This window comes from Buceros rhinoceros, unplaced genomic scaffold, assembly GCF_000710305.1.
Source record: "Buceros rhinoceros silvestris isolate BGI_N320 unplaced genomic scaffold, ASM71030v1 scaffold4415, whole genome shotgun sequence".
Taxonomy (NCBI): Eukaryota; Metazoa; Chordata; class Aves; order Bucerotiformes; family Bucerotidae; genus Buceros; species Buceros rhinoceros.
The window spans coordinates 20,831-39,170 of NW_010412141.1; the positions used below are offsets into that span (position 1 = coordinate 20,831).

The 18,340-nt window shown below is 35.6% G+C and overlaps 1 protein-coding gene across 1 annotated transcript in view; it reads right to left on the reverse strand.

The window, feature by feature from the left end:
- Nucleotides 1-18,340, reverse strand: part of LOC104493550 (A disintegrin and metalloproteinase with thrombospondin motifs 20-like) — a gene marked incomplete at both ends in the record, with an annotated part of 42,512 nt that overhangs the window by 15,309 nt on the left and 8,863 nt on the right. Inside the window, 10 exons of the mRNA XM_010136260.1 lie at nucleotides 295-412; nucleotides 1,466-1,602; nucleotides 1,699-1,880; nucleotides 3,250-3,395; nucleotides 13,162-13,266; nucleotides 14,644-14,785; nucleotides 15,430-15,576; nucleotides 16,686-16,791; nucleotides 17,102-17,142; nucleotides 18,101-18,225. Coding sequence (XP_010134562.1) covers nucleotides 295-412; nucleotides 1,466-1,602; nucleotides 1,699-1,880; nucleotides 3,250-3,395; nucleotides 13,162-13,266; nucleotides 14,644-14,785; nucleotides 15,430-15,576; nucleotides 16,686-16,791; nucleotides 17,102-17,142; nucleotides 18,101-18,225 — 1,249 coding nt within the window. The remainder of the gene's footprint in view (nucleotides 1-294; nucleotides 413-1,465; nucleotides 1,603-1,698; nucleotides 1,881-3,249; nucleotides 3,396-13,161; nucleotides 13,267-14,643; nucleotides 14,786-15,429; nucleotides 15,577-16,685; nucleotides 16,792-17,101; nucleotides 17,143-18,100; nucleotides 18,226-18,340) is intronic.

Sequence of the window (18,340 nt, forward strand, 5' to 3'; positions counted from 1 at the left end):
ATGCCAACTGTGAAGCAGGCAGCATTCTTCCTTTCAAAGTACTTTCACCCTTACATCTTTTAACCATGTCTTTGGTTTTGACCTTAGAGCAGATTGACTCTATTTTTTCCTCCTTGAATGGGTCAGCATTTGCCTCTGCATCCTTGAGAGGGCACATGTGACTGAAAATCAGAGGTGGTTTTTTTTGACAGAGGCCCTAAAGAACATACGCTGAAATTCCACTTCCTCAAATGTAAAACATAATGTCTAAGCCACACAGAAATGTGCATTAAAATTTTAAAAAACCAAACATACCATAACGAGCACTGTTGAAAGTACCTGCAAGAGTCTTACATGAAGAATTATCACCACCACAGATTCCACATTTGTCTCTCCTTGCCTTGGAATTCAAAACGTGATCACAGCCTGCTTGCTACAAAAAAATATGATAGCTCTGCATCACTCAGCCCAATGGAAGACAATGAAAAACAAACAATGCAAGCTTCCTGCTCCCCCAGAATAATCTTATTCAAGGTATGTGTCAGGTCTTCCTTGGCAATTCATGAAAAGCCTTCCCCATTTTTGGGTGCTGTGATATAAGGGCAAAACACAATAGTGCTGTTGTACTAAGAACGTACAATCTAAATACAGTTAATACGTCAAGAAGTGTGCAAGAATACATAACAGTACATAAAGATTGTGTATAAAATAATCAATGTATTGTATAAATTAAGTTATATTTATGTTTAAAAGTCTTGGATCCTAAAAGCAGTATGTTGTGCTTATACAGTCATCAAGCCTTTTAAAGTATTACTGCAAAAGAAGCAAAGGAATACATGTAGATTATGCTGGTTAAACTCGCACAAGCAGAGGTTTTGTTTAGGCATCTTCACTTAAACTTCCTGTTTTTAAAAAATTATGATAAACAAGAAAATTGTCTGGCATTTTTGCTTTCCTCTTGATTCAACGGTATAAAAAAAGGCTACTTTTTTCCTCATCCTGAATTTCCTCAGTTTTACTGCAACTAGCAAAACAACCCAGGCTTAAAAAAAAAAGCCTTGAGCTGTTATAAACACACCACCTTGCTTTCTCCAGCAAAGTCTTGTAAAATAAATACGTAATCTATCCAACCTTGGGTTTTCTAATTTCTCACTTCGATAGCAGAAATACAACAGCAATAAACACACAACATGCCTCTTTCTTCCCTTTATGCCAATTTTGGATCAGTTTCTCTCTACTCACTTGGACAACATTAGCACTCTCACAAATGAGACTTAATGGGTCTTCAGATTCAACTGCATGTTCTTCATTTCATTGCCTTCATTTCCAGATCTTTAATTTGGTAGGGATTAAAATTAATTTAAGCAAATCCAAAACATCTTGCTTTACATATTTTCAAGTAATAGTTATTTGGATTAATATTTAATATCAACTCTACCATCTGATAAAATTTATTTTAATAATTAATAAGTTTAGATTTAAATACCCTGCATAAGCCTTGAACACAAAGGTCATTGGTTTCTGCTCCACAGGGAGTACCATCAGCAACTCTGTCCTTCAGCTGATAGTAGGAAGTTGTTCCAGAAACTCGGCAAAAAAGTTTACAGCGATCTTTCATAGAAACTGGAAAGAAAATCCAACAGGTTTCTTGTCTGTTTTAAAATTTTAATTAAAGAAACATTTTTATTTCATTAATTGAAAAAAATTATAATTACTTACTACCACTGTATTTTGGAACCCAGCGAACAGCAGATGTAAGACCATTGATATTAAAGTGTTTGCCATCAAATTCAGAGCACTGTTGCTCCCGGAAATCGTTTTTGCCTTTTGGACAAGAATCAGTATTACATGATCGAAATTTCATCCTGCGGCCAACACAGTACTTTCCTCCATTTCTTGGTCTAAGGAAAATAGGTAAATGTAAAACACACTCAGTTTCTGAAATTGCTGTTTGCCATGAAAAGTGCCTTGAGCCACTGATTTAAAGGGGAAGATCTCACACAGCATTCTGCCACCTCTTACTGACTTTGCAATGAAGGTAAGAGTGCATGTGGCACTGTAAATACATTTATACCCAAGTGAAGAAAATAAAAAGTCCATGTAAAGTAACACCACTGAGGTAGGTGGTAATCAAGCTGGTGATGTTTATTAATGTCTATTACATTTTTATTTCTCTTGCAGTCGTAATTATTTTGCCTGAGAAAAAGCATGATTAACTTCAATGCTTTTATCAATTTAGATGAGATTACAGCCTTATTTTTACAGAAGCAGCACCTCTCAGTAATTTCAAGTTATTATTCTACACAGTGACAAAGATGACAGAGTTAGAAGCTGACACACTCTTTTCTGTAGTCCTAATATCAGTTTCAGTTTGAGGATCAGAAGAACTAAAAAGGGAAAACTGTGGAGAACACCCCATTTGCTGTAAATTCTAAGACACATTTCCTAATTTATAGACCCTGACACACAATAATTCCATATTAAGTAGGTTCTTGGGGAGGACAAAAAGAATAAATCAATGGCAACTTGATATTACGAGTTACTACAAACTGACAGAGGCATATCTGACGGGAATCTAGTCTACTGCCTCTTACTCAGGAGAAAATAAACCTGGGGTCATTTGACTGTGGTTCATTTATCCCACCAATAATATCAAGACAGACGTGACTTCCTAGAAAAATCCTGAAACAACCCAGGCTGCAGCTATGGTTCTGCAAGTGAAGAAGGGAAGGGTAAAGTTCACATTGACTTTTATTACAGAGAATGAAACACACATTGAATTCAGTCAATGGAAGTTTCCCATTATAAAGGTAAGTTGTAAATGACTCTGTTGTAACCAGTGTTCCTTGTGGACATCACTGATGGTGATGTTGTGAAAGCCTGAAATCAAAGCAAATCAAGTGTTTCACCAAAGATTGCCAGGGAATACATCTATTACTTTTCGCAGCTTTTACTCCAAAGAAAGCATCTCAGTGTTTAAATAAACCCTATGCATTTAGTGTAAAGTTAGAGAAAGACCCTGCCAAAATAAGTCTTTAGAAATATCTATAAATATGAATAATACAGTTGAGAGAGAAGAGTAATCTCAAAGTTCTCTGCTTAGAGTCTGTACACTTCTCTCTGTTTTCAAACATGGCTGAAACAAGCACTTTTTTATTGGTGCTTTGAACTAATTTGTGCAACCCCCAATATCTTTGTTTTGTTTTGAACCAATCCGTTATGTGCAATACTTTCATCACACACGAACATAAAACGTAATGAAAAACATACTCTGGTCTATTACACAGCCTGGTGGTGCTCTTGATTCCACCTCCACAAGTTCTTGAACATGAGCTATAAGGTCCCCATGGTCCCCATTCTCCATCTACAGGACGCATCTCCATTTCTCTGCTCACACAAATTCCATGGCGGCAGTGCTGCACAGTTGACAAACAAAATAAAATCTGTCAGTCAAGCCAGAGGTTACTGCATATTTTAGGTACAGAAAGAAGAAAAGTTAATAGCTCACTGCTCTTAATCTGGGTCTACACATTTTCTGAAGTGTTCAAGTTCCTTTAAGTTATCTTACGCAGTATTTTCCCATATTTTCAAAGATGCTGTCTAGAGTTCTTTGCTCTCTCTGAAAACTACTGGACACTGAATATATCTTTAGGTCTTGTCACTTTATTCAAATGCCTATACAAGAATCCCAAAATCCTGATCTTGAATTCCCAGTATGTTTTCATAGACAAACCTCAAAAATAGATTTACAGTAATCTTTCATTCATGCTTAATTTGGAAAGCCATGCTCATTCAAAAAGTGAAAAAGTATGATCAGCAAGAAATGCAGGGTGTTTTTAGCATCCCAAAAGCTTAACATCTAGTGGGATTGTTTGGGAAAAGCAAACAAGAATTCAAGACCTTGTTTACGCTAAAGCAAGATGATGCTATAGATTCATGCTTAAACTCAATCCTTCACATCTGCAACAACAGATTTAAAATATAATTGTTTATATTTTATGGTAATTTTATATTTACTATTACCATTAAAACTGAATTAATAGTTAAAGAAATAATAATTCTTAGATCAAGATAGTACATTGTGATGTCCGCTATGTTACTTCAGATTTTATTCTTGCTGAAGAACTACTCATGTCCAAAAAATACATACATAAAAATTGCACCTTTATGTAAATTTTTCTTTCATCTGCTGAGATTTACATTAATGAGTCAAAGATTGCAAGACTATTGTTGTGGTCATGACCGTTATGAGACTCGACCACACTATATCTGTAAACTGTTATTATTTATAGAAAGTTGTAATTACTAGCTTTTTTTTTCAGATGAATCAAATGATCAATTTTTTGCTTATAAACATTCACCAAGTCCTTGACTCTGCAAGTATTTATCCACTTCAGTGGATACTCAAAAAGTACATGACTAAAAAGTCTAAATGAGAATCTTATGAATGATGCATGTGTGAATTTTCAAAAGAACCTGCAGGAATTACCAGCACTAATCCTATTGATGACTTACAGCAGTTGGAATTCTAATACACTCGTACACTTTAGAAAATCCTGAGTGGTCCATTTGCTCACACACAGAGTGGAATAGTTTACAGACTAAAACATAATATTTACATGATACTATAATGTCGGCAGCATGTGTCCCACTGATTTCTATGTGGCTAACGTGCCCTCAACTTTGTCCTTTAGTTCAAACGCTCTCTGGAGCATCTAAGACTGCCGACATCTGGAGACAAGACATTGGGTAGGATGGACTACACAGGGTCAGAGCTCATTCACAATACAGAGAATGATTTATTTAGATGACTGTTTGCAGACTCAACATTAGACTGCTCATTAGGTTTGTTGTCAGGAGGGATTCTCCCGGCCTCGTTCACAGGGAGCGCATTACCCTGTTTTTCCCTGCAGTACATACTTGAACCAGTCACTAGACTCAGAGCAGATTATACGAACTCAACTGCTTGTTATTTCTGAAGCTTAGGCTTTGCCTCTCTCTGGCACAAAAGAGCTTTGAATTACCTTAAAGCCTAGAAGGTAACTAAAGTCTCTAGCACATAAAACAATTTAAGAACCTCTGATACAGAAGATGGAATAATTCAAGGATTTCACCCCTTTTTAAAACTAATTTACAAGTAACAAGATTTCTCAAGAGTCATGATGTTGTTACAAATTTACTGTAGGAACAATTAACATAAATTTTGCTGAATACACAGAAATGATGGGTGCGATCTTTCTGAATATACCTAAATGACACACACAAAACACATTGTTCAGGGATATTATCACTGTATAAAATAATTCCTAGAAGTAATTTTTTCCTCATTAGTATATGCTTTTATTATATTGATCATCAGCTCAAATGCTAACTATCATTTTGCTTTCAAGATAGGAATCGGTCACAGAATCTGATTCTCCTTTCTGAGATCTACCCGAGTTCCTAATCCAGTTCTTCGCCACATCAACTCTTGCGCATGGGCCATACCTTGAATATGACCATTCAAGATGGCTTTCAAGCCCAAAGCAAATACAGAACAAAAGCTAGACCTAACTTGTCATACAACCATTTAAATGATCCAGCAAATTGGCCAGATGATGACTTGTTTGATGCTAAGACTAATGCTTTAACTTAACACCAAAAAGACTGTTATTTCACTGCATATGTTTCCTCAATGCTGTGTTTACTGTTACAGGTTTGGTTTTTTTTTTCAAAATGGTCTTAGGGTACCTTTGTACCTAAGCCTTCTAGTACCTAGCAGTAAGAGATAGCCTTTTACATGATGCAGCAATAAGGTAAACATGAGGAAACATGAAGAACTTGCTTTTCCAAAGTCAATAGTATCTTAGGAAATAATTTTTTACTACTATAGGCTGAAGATTCCAAATCCCCCTTCACAAAATGAATATTGCATCCAAATATGGGTGAGTGACTTAGAGTTTAGGTTCTTCTTCTATCCACACCAAAAAACCCTACAGTAACTTGAAAGGAGATTTAAAAAAAAAAAGACAGTTGTAAAACTGAATTTTATACCCACAACAGCATTATTTTGATCCATAAAAATGCAAAGCACATGTTCACATCTGGGTTTTTAATGGCTTTTTCAAAAAAACTTGTCTCAGCTATTATTCTGCTGCATTCCTACAGAAGCAACAGGATGAAGTCACAGTAGAAAACTTCAGCACCAGACACACTCCAGATGCTCCTCTGTGCCTGCTTGAATCTGTGCCTGCCTCACTGACAATACTGTAATATACAGAACTTCCGTAACTAAATATATAAATATTAATATGATCACTAACATTTTTATCCTACATTCTTTACAACAAATATGATGTATGCATCATGTAAAGCGGGTATCACTTGTAATTCCAAACACACTGATGGCGGCAAGGGGCATCTCTGCTCTAGCCAAGGTCAACAGTTGGTTTTCTGACAAAAAGGCAGAAATTCCGACCCATATCCACATTATATCTTCAGAGATGAGGGAGGGATAATTGTTCAAACTTAGGAACAAAGAACCTACAGATACCCAGATTTCTATTTATTAATGACCTTATAATAAGCAGTTTGACCCTTGTCTATGAATTAAACTACGATTTGATGAAGTCATTTCAGGTACTTTCAATTTACCTCATAGCTTATTGAACTTGCTAAATTTCCAGGAAAGCAATTAAGTAAAAAATTAAAGCATTAATTGCCAGGCTATGCTCAATTTTGACTGAATCAAGGAGAATGACAGATGCATGCAGAACAGAACTAGAGCTCTTCTGAAATCAAGTACTTTACAGCAGGAAAAGAACTCCAAGTTCACTCCTACAGCCTGTATTTTCCAAGCTAATTTTCCAAGCTAATTCAAGAGATACACAAGGTTTTCAAAGACCTTGGGGAAAAAAAACAGAAACACTGATATCCAATGTATAAGGTCATAGTTTCATGCACTGGAACCCCATTTGGCCTTGCAGAAAAGGAGGCTCAGGAAAAAAATATGCCTCTATTTCAAGACACCAGCATGTTTCCACAGATGCTGGTACCTGCTGGTGCTTCTAAAAGGAAAGATGACTGAAGACTAAATACAAGAGGAGAAAATGAAAAGGACAAAGCATTGCAGAAGTGGACTTGGTCTGCATTTTGCCTTCCAAATACCCAGTTTTATTATTCTGATGTCTTTCTATCTTATGAAACTCAATTTCTCACTCCTGATATCCAGACAGGGCTCTGAGAATGACTATGAGCCAGTGAATAGCACAAGAAGAAAGAGCTGTAGGGGACTGAACGCAGGGAAGTAAAATGGGGTGTAGCTGGTGCCACAGAACATAGAAACATCCCACACAACACTGCAGTGCAAGACCAGTTCGCTATAAGGCATCTGGCCTGTGGCTGAGCATAAACTGTCTCCAATCAGATTCCAATCACACAGAGAGATTCCACACACACAGAGCTGAGAAAGCAGCAAGAATATTAGCAGTTACACAGATTCAGCACATAACCAGGTAAGAATACCCACTCAGATGAACGCCAAGTTCACAGATCTCAAGAGCTGTTGTTTCTGGCTGTGTTTATTTCTATGGGGTGTTCCCATTCATTCCCTTGAATGAATGTATGGCTGAACACCTCTCTGCCTTGTCTCCTGCAAGTGGATGTAAGGAAACATTTTGCTGCACATTAGAGCTGTGCCTGCTTCCTGTAATACACATAATCAAGAAAGCACTTTGATCAAAGAACCAAGATGAGAAGTGGGGCCTAGAGTATGTAGTAACCAGAAAAATAGAGCTGTTAGGAAAATGAGTATACAAGACAGAAGAAACAGAGCTTGGAGAATTGTCTGACTGAAGTTACGGTATCCCAGGTCTCTACCTCTGTAGCATGGATTCTCAGACAAGCCTGCATTCATTATTCAGATTACATTATCTACAAAACTCACAATATTCTAATAATTTTTTCAAAATATTTTTTCTTGCAAAAATTCTATATGCTTTATTTCTCCCCTGAAATATTCCCACAGAAAGCTTTTAAATATTCAGAAATCACATCTCATTAGAAAGGTATTTCACAAAAATCCCAGATTATGACCAAAAAAAAAAAAATCTTGTTTTGAGCTCCTAAATATAATTTACTCTGTTTTTACAGTTCCAAAGATCCTCTGCTTCCCAGATGGTTAACATATCCCACTATCACCAAACTTTGTAAAAATCCATCCATAGTTTTTACACTTATTTTACATATATATACACACATATAATGAATTAATTCTTTCCTGATGCATCACATTGAACCAATTCAATTACTTTTAAAAGAAATATGGGTAGTAAATGACAAGAAGTTAGCAACACATCAGAATCAGAAACTGATACTTCTTACTGTTCAAAGCAATTTTTGTTATGGATCAATTGTCCCTGTATCCCTCTTCTTGTGTGACTATCTTAATTCACTCAGTAGTTATTCTAGATAGAGTCATGAGCACAATATACAATATATATCTACAGTGAGTAGAAGTAATAAACGTTTCTGTCAAACACACAAAGGCATATGCTCTCCAATCAAACTTATTTGTATCGTGCGGACTCCTTGCTGTTAAATACTGAAAAAAACCAAATGTCAGAGGAGTCTCAAAAACGCTGTTTAAGTAGTAAACTGCCATTATGCAGAACACCAGGACAGTTCCACGATATGGAAAAGTTTGGGTCAGAATACGTATAGCTACCTCCCTACCTCTCCCAAGTCCAAGAAATCAAAGGAATATGGGCATATTTGCATACTGCTCAGAAATTCAGAAAGGATCAGAGTGCACCTTTTGAGTGTCTCAAAAAATAATTCTTAAGAAAGACACTTTATTGGGTACTTTCGCTGTTATTTTCATAGAAAAAAAGACTTGTTCTGAGAATGCTAGTCCTAGAAGACAGATGTTCTCTTTGGAGATTTTTTTTTTTGCTCAGATAGACATCACCAACTCCAACAAATGAGTTATTACTGGAAAATCATGTGAATGACACTGCTAAACAATGCATCACTTCCTTATACAGAAACCATGATTCTGAGTCAGGTGTAAGCTGGAGAGGAATATGTGTAAGGACAGTTTGTGCATCAGTTGGTTTGTAACCAATTTGGTTAAACATAATAGTGTAGATAATTCTTTTCCACAATACTACTAACTTCCTACTCCTTTTAATTAGGTCCTCCATAAAATGGGATTAAGCATTTTCTGTGAATGACATCAACCACACTGTGAAAACTGGTACCCTTTAGATTTATAATTACAAACAAATTCAGTGAATCTAGGGATTCTACCTACTAACATTAGTTTGCATTTTGCTTTAGTTTTTGGTTTCTTTTTAAACCTGAACAAAGACATTCAACAAGACAAAACCTGAATCACTCTCCAAACTCACTTCGGAATTTCAGAAAGGGGGGAAAAAAAAAAAAATCCCCAAACTTCATATGTCTAAGGTGAGGAGAAATCTTTTGTATTAAACCAGAGTATAAATGCAAGAAAATTCCTCACTACAGAGACCCTTGAATAGAATAGTCTCGCTCAAAATAAAATAAATGGATAGTGAAAGAAAACAATTGAAAACATGATTCAAATAGATAATACCGAGAGCCACTGGTCTGCAGAAATTTCAAAACACAAAGACATTTCTGACTAGAATGCAACAAGAAAACCTAAGCAGAAGCAGAGCTAAAAGCTCTAAGTTGTTCATCAATCAAATTAGTTCCTACCTTTAATGTGATGGCAATAAGTATTATAATGGTTAAGAGAAGGAAATCAGGCCAATTAAAACATTCAAGTTTGTCCTAACGGAAAAATACCTCTCATACACCTTGCAACAGATAGGGGACTCCTCTGATATCTTGTTCCTCAATGCAGCATATGTGTTATTCTTACTGTGATTTATTATGCTTAACGTGTACTTATACTTTATACCATCACAACAAAAATTACAACCGTATATAGGAAATTCATTGTGACACCCAGTGAGCATGCTACCCCCAACTAATCATACAGCACAGTTCTTAATTCTGAAGATGCTCACAGTAGCTTTGATTAGAGACAAGACATGAAAAAGCACTATTCATTTAGTATTTTTCATCCCACTGTGCCTCATTACACAACAAAAATAACGTTTTAATAAACACTTTACAATTATGACATAACCACAAGATATTTAGGAAGACAATTCAGGAATCTATAGCTTTTTATTTAATAATATCTCTCACAAAAGAACACCATAAACACCTTTAAGCAATGACTACCATGGTTCTATGGTGTGTAGAAATTCACCACTGCAAAACTAGTAAATGTTTACATATGGCATGACTAGATATATTTACTATCATTTTATCCCTGAAATACCCATTAGGCCTAAGTATTTAAAGGCTGCATCCTCCGCTTCAGGGAAAGGCTGTTCTCAGACACAGCAGAATTGTTACTTACATGCTACTATCAGACCTAAGCATTCTGAGCGTATAAAAAGAGGAGGTGAAGAGAAATTTTCAGATGCTTAGCAGAAATCCAATAAGCAGATACAATTCATTTTGGCAGGTAACTCTAGGATGAACAAAGTACAGTTTGATCAGCTCAAAGAAATTTGACTAGACAGCAAACTGAAGTAAAAGTGAAAGCTTTTTACTTTAGTAATATTAATTCTAGATAATTAATAACATTAACTCTGTAGAATTACTACATGAAATGTTCAAATTCCTAAGAAAATATTTTCTTTATTCTCTGTAAGACACCGAAATGTTAGGCTGCATTCTCCCTTTAACGTTTTAAGAAAATGCTACGTGTACCTGCTGCTAATATTAAATATATTAAGAAGCTCTACAGGTGTGCACCATGAGACACACAAAACAATTCTCTTTCAAAATGTGTGCATGCTGATAGATTGTATATGGCAAAAAGATATTCCATTAGGAAGTGCAGGCACTCAGGAAAAGCTGTTTGCTTATTTCTTGAGAGTCTTTGATATTATTAGTTTTATATCTTCTTGAATTTGGGGGGAAGAAAAGATACAAGGACTGTTAGAGCAGTCCGTAGAGCAAGATGCACTAATCAGATGCACAACCTGAATAAAACCTAAAGATTGCTGTGAAAATAAACTCACATGTCAAATCCAGGCTTAAAACTGATACTAAAATTTACAAATTACTTAAATTATCTTTTCTGCATTCATCACGGCAGTAGTGCTGCAAATGCCAAATACAAATTTATTTAGCTTGCCAGCAAATATTAATTACAATTACTAGTTACCATGTCTTATTCCCGTTAACATCAACAGAAACTTGCTGACTGAGCTTGAAAGGAGCTGTCCCTTAGTCAGGAACAGATGACAATTTATCAGATTAATTGCTGTTCGTTCTTACATCTTTCAGAGGTAATGACTGTAATTAGCTCTTCACTTTCTAAAGAAAACTGGTTTCACTGCAGTAATTGCATAAAAGAGGTTTTTGTGTTCTTACATAAAAGAAGTCCTCTGATGTTGGCAAATTAGAGTCAAGTCAATTGAACTACAGATTACACATGAAGTTTATATAAAAGATGAACTTCCTTTCTGATCAGTGACTGACTGAAAAATGGGTTAAACATAACACCAGCTGCATGCATAGGCTTTAATCAAGCAAAGCTTCCACTGCAACCTTCAAATAACTTTTCCTAATCTTGCAAGAGAGAAAGAAACTGTTTGAGACAGTTTAACCACTAAACTGTTATCCATCAAGACAGTGTTTTCAAATTCCTCACTATTACTGTCTTACCAAATACAGGAAAAAAGTTCTGTAAAAATTAAAAGCTACTGGGGGAAATTTAGTAATAACTGAGTAAAATGTAGCAGCCTATTATAGATAGAAATCAGACTAGATATTTTTCAATAATCTTTGAACCTATAAAACTATCGAAAGATAAAAAGCTCCCACAGGCCTTGAAACTGCCAAAGCACTCTACTATTAAAAGCAGCTCAACATAATAAACCAGCCACATTTAAGTTAGTCACTGTCATATCTGAGCATGTTAAAAAAAAAATCTTTGAAATAATTATTCTCACAATCCCCTGACAGGAAAGAAAATAATTTTATTTGCTGGTGGTGAACTGAGACATGAAAAAGCCAAAAACTAGATCAGCAAAGAACTCAAGCACCTAATTTCTGTTCCCTTCCCAAACCACAAAAAACTAAACTCATCAAATCTTCACTGACAACTCCAGATTCAACTAGCCTCCATTACTACTTCTATCAAGGTTCTGTAAGTGCCTTGATCATATCTGTTAATTAGATGTTCATGACCCTTATGGACAGCCCAGAAAAGGTTATATTGTTGGAGGATACAGATCAAGATCTGCATTCAAAAACAGCCTGCTGGATCAAGTAGTAGAGACCTGCACTCTCATCACCCAAACACTTTTTACCAAGCAAATCAACTGAGCCAGGTATGGGAAATCCTGCTTATCTATCTTCTTTTTTTATATGCCAAAACATTCAGTCATACAGCCAGGCAGGCCTATGCATTCGAGTGTAAGTGAGAAGAGAGCTCCTAGCTTTTATTACTGAACAGATCCAAGTATCCTGAATTATGTTACAATAGGGAAGATGGTATATGAATGCGAGTCCTGCGTGCACTTCAGCTGGAGTAGGTGAAGAGGTACTGATACATGCTCTCATATTTTGTCTCTAACAGATAAAATGTGCAACTATCCACCAAAATCAGGATTCTAATGCAAAGAATCCCTCTTTCCATAAAGAATGTATTCTTCTAAGTCACTCGTACTTAATTCAATCTGGTTCAGTGAAACAGCCTCAACAGACTGGGGGAAACATGCGTTTGGGATGTCTTGTTTCCAGGTAACTCAACTTTGGAGCGCTACTGAGGAGGAAAAAATCCCAACTTGTTATGAATGATCTGAACTTTTCAAACAGCAGGAAAGATTGCCACCTTACGCAGAGGTCTTCCACCCATTTTTAACCAACATGGCACCTGTAAACTTGTATAATTATTCCAAACAGACAACCTATGTTATTTACATCACAACATTACAAGACTAAGAATAACCACAGGTAATGTAGGGTAGATACTGTTCATGCAATCAGTACGTTACAGGCACCATATTATGACACAGCAAGCACTGATCTTCCTTACTCACATCAACAATTTTGCCACATGCAAGTATCAAGAAACACATGAAGGCTTACCATTCCTACACCACAAACTGTTCCATCAGCCAAAGGCATGTGCTGAGTACGACAACCCTTGTGAACACCTTCTGTGCTTGTGCACCATAAGCGTTTGCATTGTTTCTGAAAATAAAACAAGATTTTTGTTGTACCTGGAACACCATTTTAGACATTAGCTGGGATATTTGCATTATTTGCTTGTACTACATAGGCTTAGTGTTTGCTGTTAGTACTACCATTTGTCATGGATAAAACCCCACAAGAACAAAATGGATTTTGCTTAAGGTCAGGCAGGAATGTAAAATATTTGAAACCAATGCCATTAGAAGTAATAGATAATTCCATTGACTAATTCAGTAGAGAATTTAATTTAAGAGTATGTAAGAGCATACAGTTGACACTATGCAGCACATTTGTGTATAATCTCCAGAAAATGGCTCTAACTGGAATTATTCTTAAAAAAACACTGACTTGAAAATTAAGAAGTGTCCTTTGCAAATTGTTTAAAGACTCTTTACAGGCAAATAACCTTTATGGATTGATTACAAAATTTATAAAGCAGTCTTCACTTCACATCTTCAGGTCTTTGAATCCCTCTTTATTTTAATATTCCCATAAAGACTAACTCCTCCTGAACAATATTTTATGTCACCAGAAGCTCCACTTAATTCAGTCCAAATCTGATCTTAAATTCTCTCCTTTAAACAGCTCCAATAAGCCAAGCAGTACTAGTAGAGGTATTTGGCCAGTTAGTATAAAACCTAACTCTATGCGACATCGTGACTGTAAGGAATGAAGTCACAATGTTATATTTGTATTCTATATTGTACTGACCACATTAATTTTTCAAGACAGAACTTGAGTAGATTCAGTATTGAAACTTAAGTTTTCTTTCCAGATCCCCATTTTGCTTTAAAGGAATTTTTGGTTAAGTATAAAAAACGTAAACTCTAATAGGCATGAAAACATTTTTTGCCTCTTTGACAAAGTAGAGGGAATCTACACTTGAACTGAATATTTAGCACAAATATTTGAATTAATATATTAACTTTCAAGTTAAAGATTTTTAAAAAGCCCTAATAGAAGCAGTTAAAGCTTCTGAAGCTGTTAATGTAAGACAGGAGCCGTCATGTGAAAACATTTGTAGGAACTGTTGAAATACTTCCCTTTCAGTAGCTGCAGGAAGCCTTAATCTATGCAACTTTAGATCTTTCCAAGGAATTATAAATACATTAACAAATGTGAAAATCACAAAGAGTGCATCCTACTTTTTAATTCTCTATATTTCTAGCATATGGAGCTGCAGTGCTCTCCACTGAACTCTTCCCCCTTCCCCAGAATAGAACCTGAATTTTGACATATTTCAGGATAAACTTCTTTCAAAACCAGAAGTCCTGAGATTTCTTTTCTAAACCTACCTTTTAAGATTTCTTTTCTAAATCTACCTTTCAATAGCTTTTTAGCTTAGATCAAGCATGATTTTTTGTGTTGTTCACTCACCAGATATGGGCACACTTGTGACCCAAGACCAAACATAAGTTCACACTGCTTGTTGACATCATACATTGACCCAGGCAGCTGAGAAGAAAGATCATATATTCTTCCACTAGGTTTGTCTAGGAGACATTCACCATAACCAGTACTGTCGTAAAAATAGGAAAAAATGTGAATAAATTTTTCATAATTCTTTCGGACCCTACTCACACAACACACATACACATCTCAGTGGAGTTATAGGTTTGCATGCCTACCAGCCTATATAGTGACTTCAATTAACACTAATAAACCAGGTCACTAGATTTTCTTTTATTGGATTTGGCACTAGAACCACCAAACAAAGCCTAAAAGTTCTTTTGTTTTCTGGCTGTCATTTTTCATTTTTACATTATTAACAGGAAAAAAAAGATGGTACTGTCTAAATTATACCTACCACTTATTTTTTAAATAAAAACTTCTGAAAGTGTATCTATTCTGACCTACTAAAATCATACTAAAGATATTTTCAATAACCAATGCCACTATATTTTTTAAAAAAAGTCTTCTTAGTTTTACATGTAGAGTGCAACTTTAACAAAGCCATGAATTATCCAAAGATTTAAATAAATACATTTTTGTAGAAGACTGAAGACCTACAAGGTAGTGGTTAAACCTAAGAACAATACAAAATCAGCATTAAAGGAATACTTTTAAAATATTTCTCAGAAAGACATGAAATTGGAAAAACAAAAAACAAACCAAAACCCCTCACCCCCAAAACCCAAACCATAGCATTATATTGATACTTACTCCAGAAATTCAGTGATATATTTTTGACTGCATTTTGACCAGGTCCATGGACTTGTATGGTAATTTAAAGTTGGAGCCATCACATGGTATTGATGTTTAATTCCAGCTTCTTTACATTTAAAACTGTCATCATGAGGAACATTAAATCTAAAAACCAAAACAAACAAACTCCAAAACAAATTCAGCAATAATTAATTGAAACTCGCTTTGCTGTAGCAGTGAATGCTTGAGTTTTGAGTTTGAAAATGCCTTAAAATTAAATGGGACTCACTTAATATGACTACTTGACATTATGGCAGTATGTATCCTAAAAATGCCTTACAAAATTCTCTCCTTTTCCAAAACACTTATAATTATATAATGCTGGGCACAGGAAGAATTTTACAATTACGTAGTTCTTTAGCTCACCAGAAAAATTCCCATGTTTTAGGAGTATACCACATTAAATGAACAACCCATCTCCTCACCTGAATATACGAGCCGTCATTAGACTGTCCATAACATATTACGCCAATATTCACATCCTAACTCTTACTATTCAGTTACAAAACCAAACTACAGAGCACATCAACATCATGCTTATGCAACTAACACATTGTCTCATTTCATATCTCAGTTTGTACTGTGACAAATGGTGTGTATCTAAATGAACTTCCAGGCACATGAAAATCATCAAGCTAGCTACTGAGCTCTGTAATGTTGTTACCTACACTGTGGCATGGCTCATGGAGCTAGAGTATAGCACCTTTCTGCCATCACTGATGAGGTATGCTTCATAAAATAAAATGCTGTCATCTCCTCTTATTTTTCTGTGTAAAGTATTTCTCTTTGTGTTACTCTATTGTATTCTGAAAGGATCAAACACAAGGAAGAACATTTCTGTGTCATATTAACAATTGTCTTTTTTTAAAGTTAAATTCCTACCAGGGCTAGAATGCAGTTGGAGTTAACAGGACTATCTCGCACATCTAATCTCTGTCCCAGCATCCCAACAAGTCCATGTGACGGAACGAACAGAATATAGCTGTACGGCCAGTGCTTCCCGTAATTCAGAATATCAACCAGGTTATCAAATTCACAATTTCTCTACTTCTAAGTGGTGGGCAGAGCTGGCTCACTGCAAGAGGCAATAATAATGACTATTCTAAAAAGACATAGCACACCACACCATCTTAGAAATATAGAGCCCATCACTGGAAATTTGTCACATTCAAAACAAAATAAAAAAGTTTACCTGCTGGGAAGTAGGTACTTACACATGTCCAAGCTCATGCGCTATAGTAAAAGCGGCACTCAATCCATTTTCTTCGCTTATAGAACAGCTGCGTAGTGGGTCACACATTGTACCTAGCTCTGCTAAACCTGCAAAATTGAACCTTTATATAAAAGCCTAACAGAATGCATTTTTGTGTAGAAGGAGTAACTCTATAAATGAAAACTATGGCACCTGAGTTGAAAGATATGCCTCAAATATACAGCAAATTTACAAAAAACAACTATCTCACTAATACCAAAGTACGTGCCATGGCATTGAGAAGCTGATATTTCTTCTCTGTGTGACTTAGATTTTGCATCTATTTTCTGATTTACTCCTAACTGATTCTTCTCCCTACAGTGAAATTCTCATATTTTTTCTGTTATAAAATCATACTGATAAAAAAGAATAACTCACCAAGAGTATCACACTTCTCTCTAGCTCTGCAGATATCTTCCCTTCAAGAAAAAAATGATTTAAAATTATTACCGCAAATAAAAGAACATTTTTAAAGTATTTCACTGTTGTGATATTAGAGTAATTGCAAATCTGATTCTCAATTTTTAATCTTACAGCCCATTCAAACAATTTGCATTCTAGGGAAAGCAGTAATTTAAATTCACCAGACTAAGCTCACAAGATTGCTTTTTATTTAGCTTGCAAAGAATAAAAATTCAAATACTATGTTATTTCTCTACAATGCAGAAGGTAGATCAAGCATAAAATGCTACTGAAAAACATGCAGATTGCAGTATTCTTGGAATATCTTATGCAGTGGACCATCTGCTAAAATAACAACATAAAATTCTGTTATATGTTCTGTGAACCCAGGACAAATTCAGGACAAATATCAAACAATTTGACGTGCTGGAGCATATACAGCTTGAACACTGCGGGGAAAAAACATAATGACAAAGAACAGCAAAAGAGAGAACATATTTCAGTGAACGAACATCAGAACCTTCACTGAGGCAATGGGTGTACCGGAAGCATATATACTAATATTTAAGTGTCTTCCACTTATAAGCTCTTTTAGTAGTTCTAATTACATCTGTGCTATCAGGAGCTGACTGTCACCCCATCCTTCAGCTGATTCTATTATGTACAACACTCTGTCCCTATCACATATATCTACAATGGCTAAAGACATCATTTACTTGTAATAATTTCAGGTCTAAGTAATTTCCATCACCTTTATCAAAAGGTTCATCAGATGGTTAGCTACTGACATAGCTTTGTCACAGTAATTGCTTGTCTGTTGATAATCGGTGGTTTGGGAAGTGCAAGATAGTCTTTTTTCACTTCAATTATCCATGAACAATATCAATGGAATGCTTAAAAACGATGTTGTAAAAAACAAACCAAAGCATTTGGTCTCACCTAGCTGAGCATTTACAGCTTTTTCAGATACTGTACCTAGTGATAAGAACAGCAGTATCATGATGAGAAGGGTGAGCATCATCCAGTGTGTTTTGTGCTTGCTGCCATAAGCAAAAATTACGAAGAGTGGTAGCTGCATTAAAAGTGATAGCCGGTCCTTCCTAAGCAAGAAATAGCAAAAATACCCACGCAAATAAAAAGTTTTAATATTCATGCACTTGCACTCATTACTTTGTCATTTGTGCGCCTAATCTGCAAAACAATGACCATGTAGGG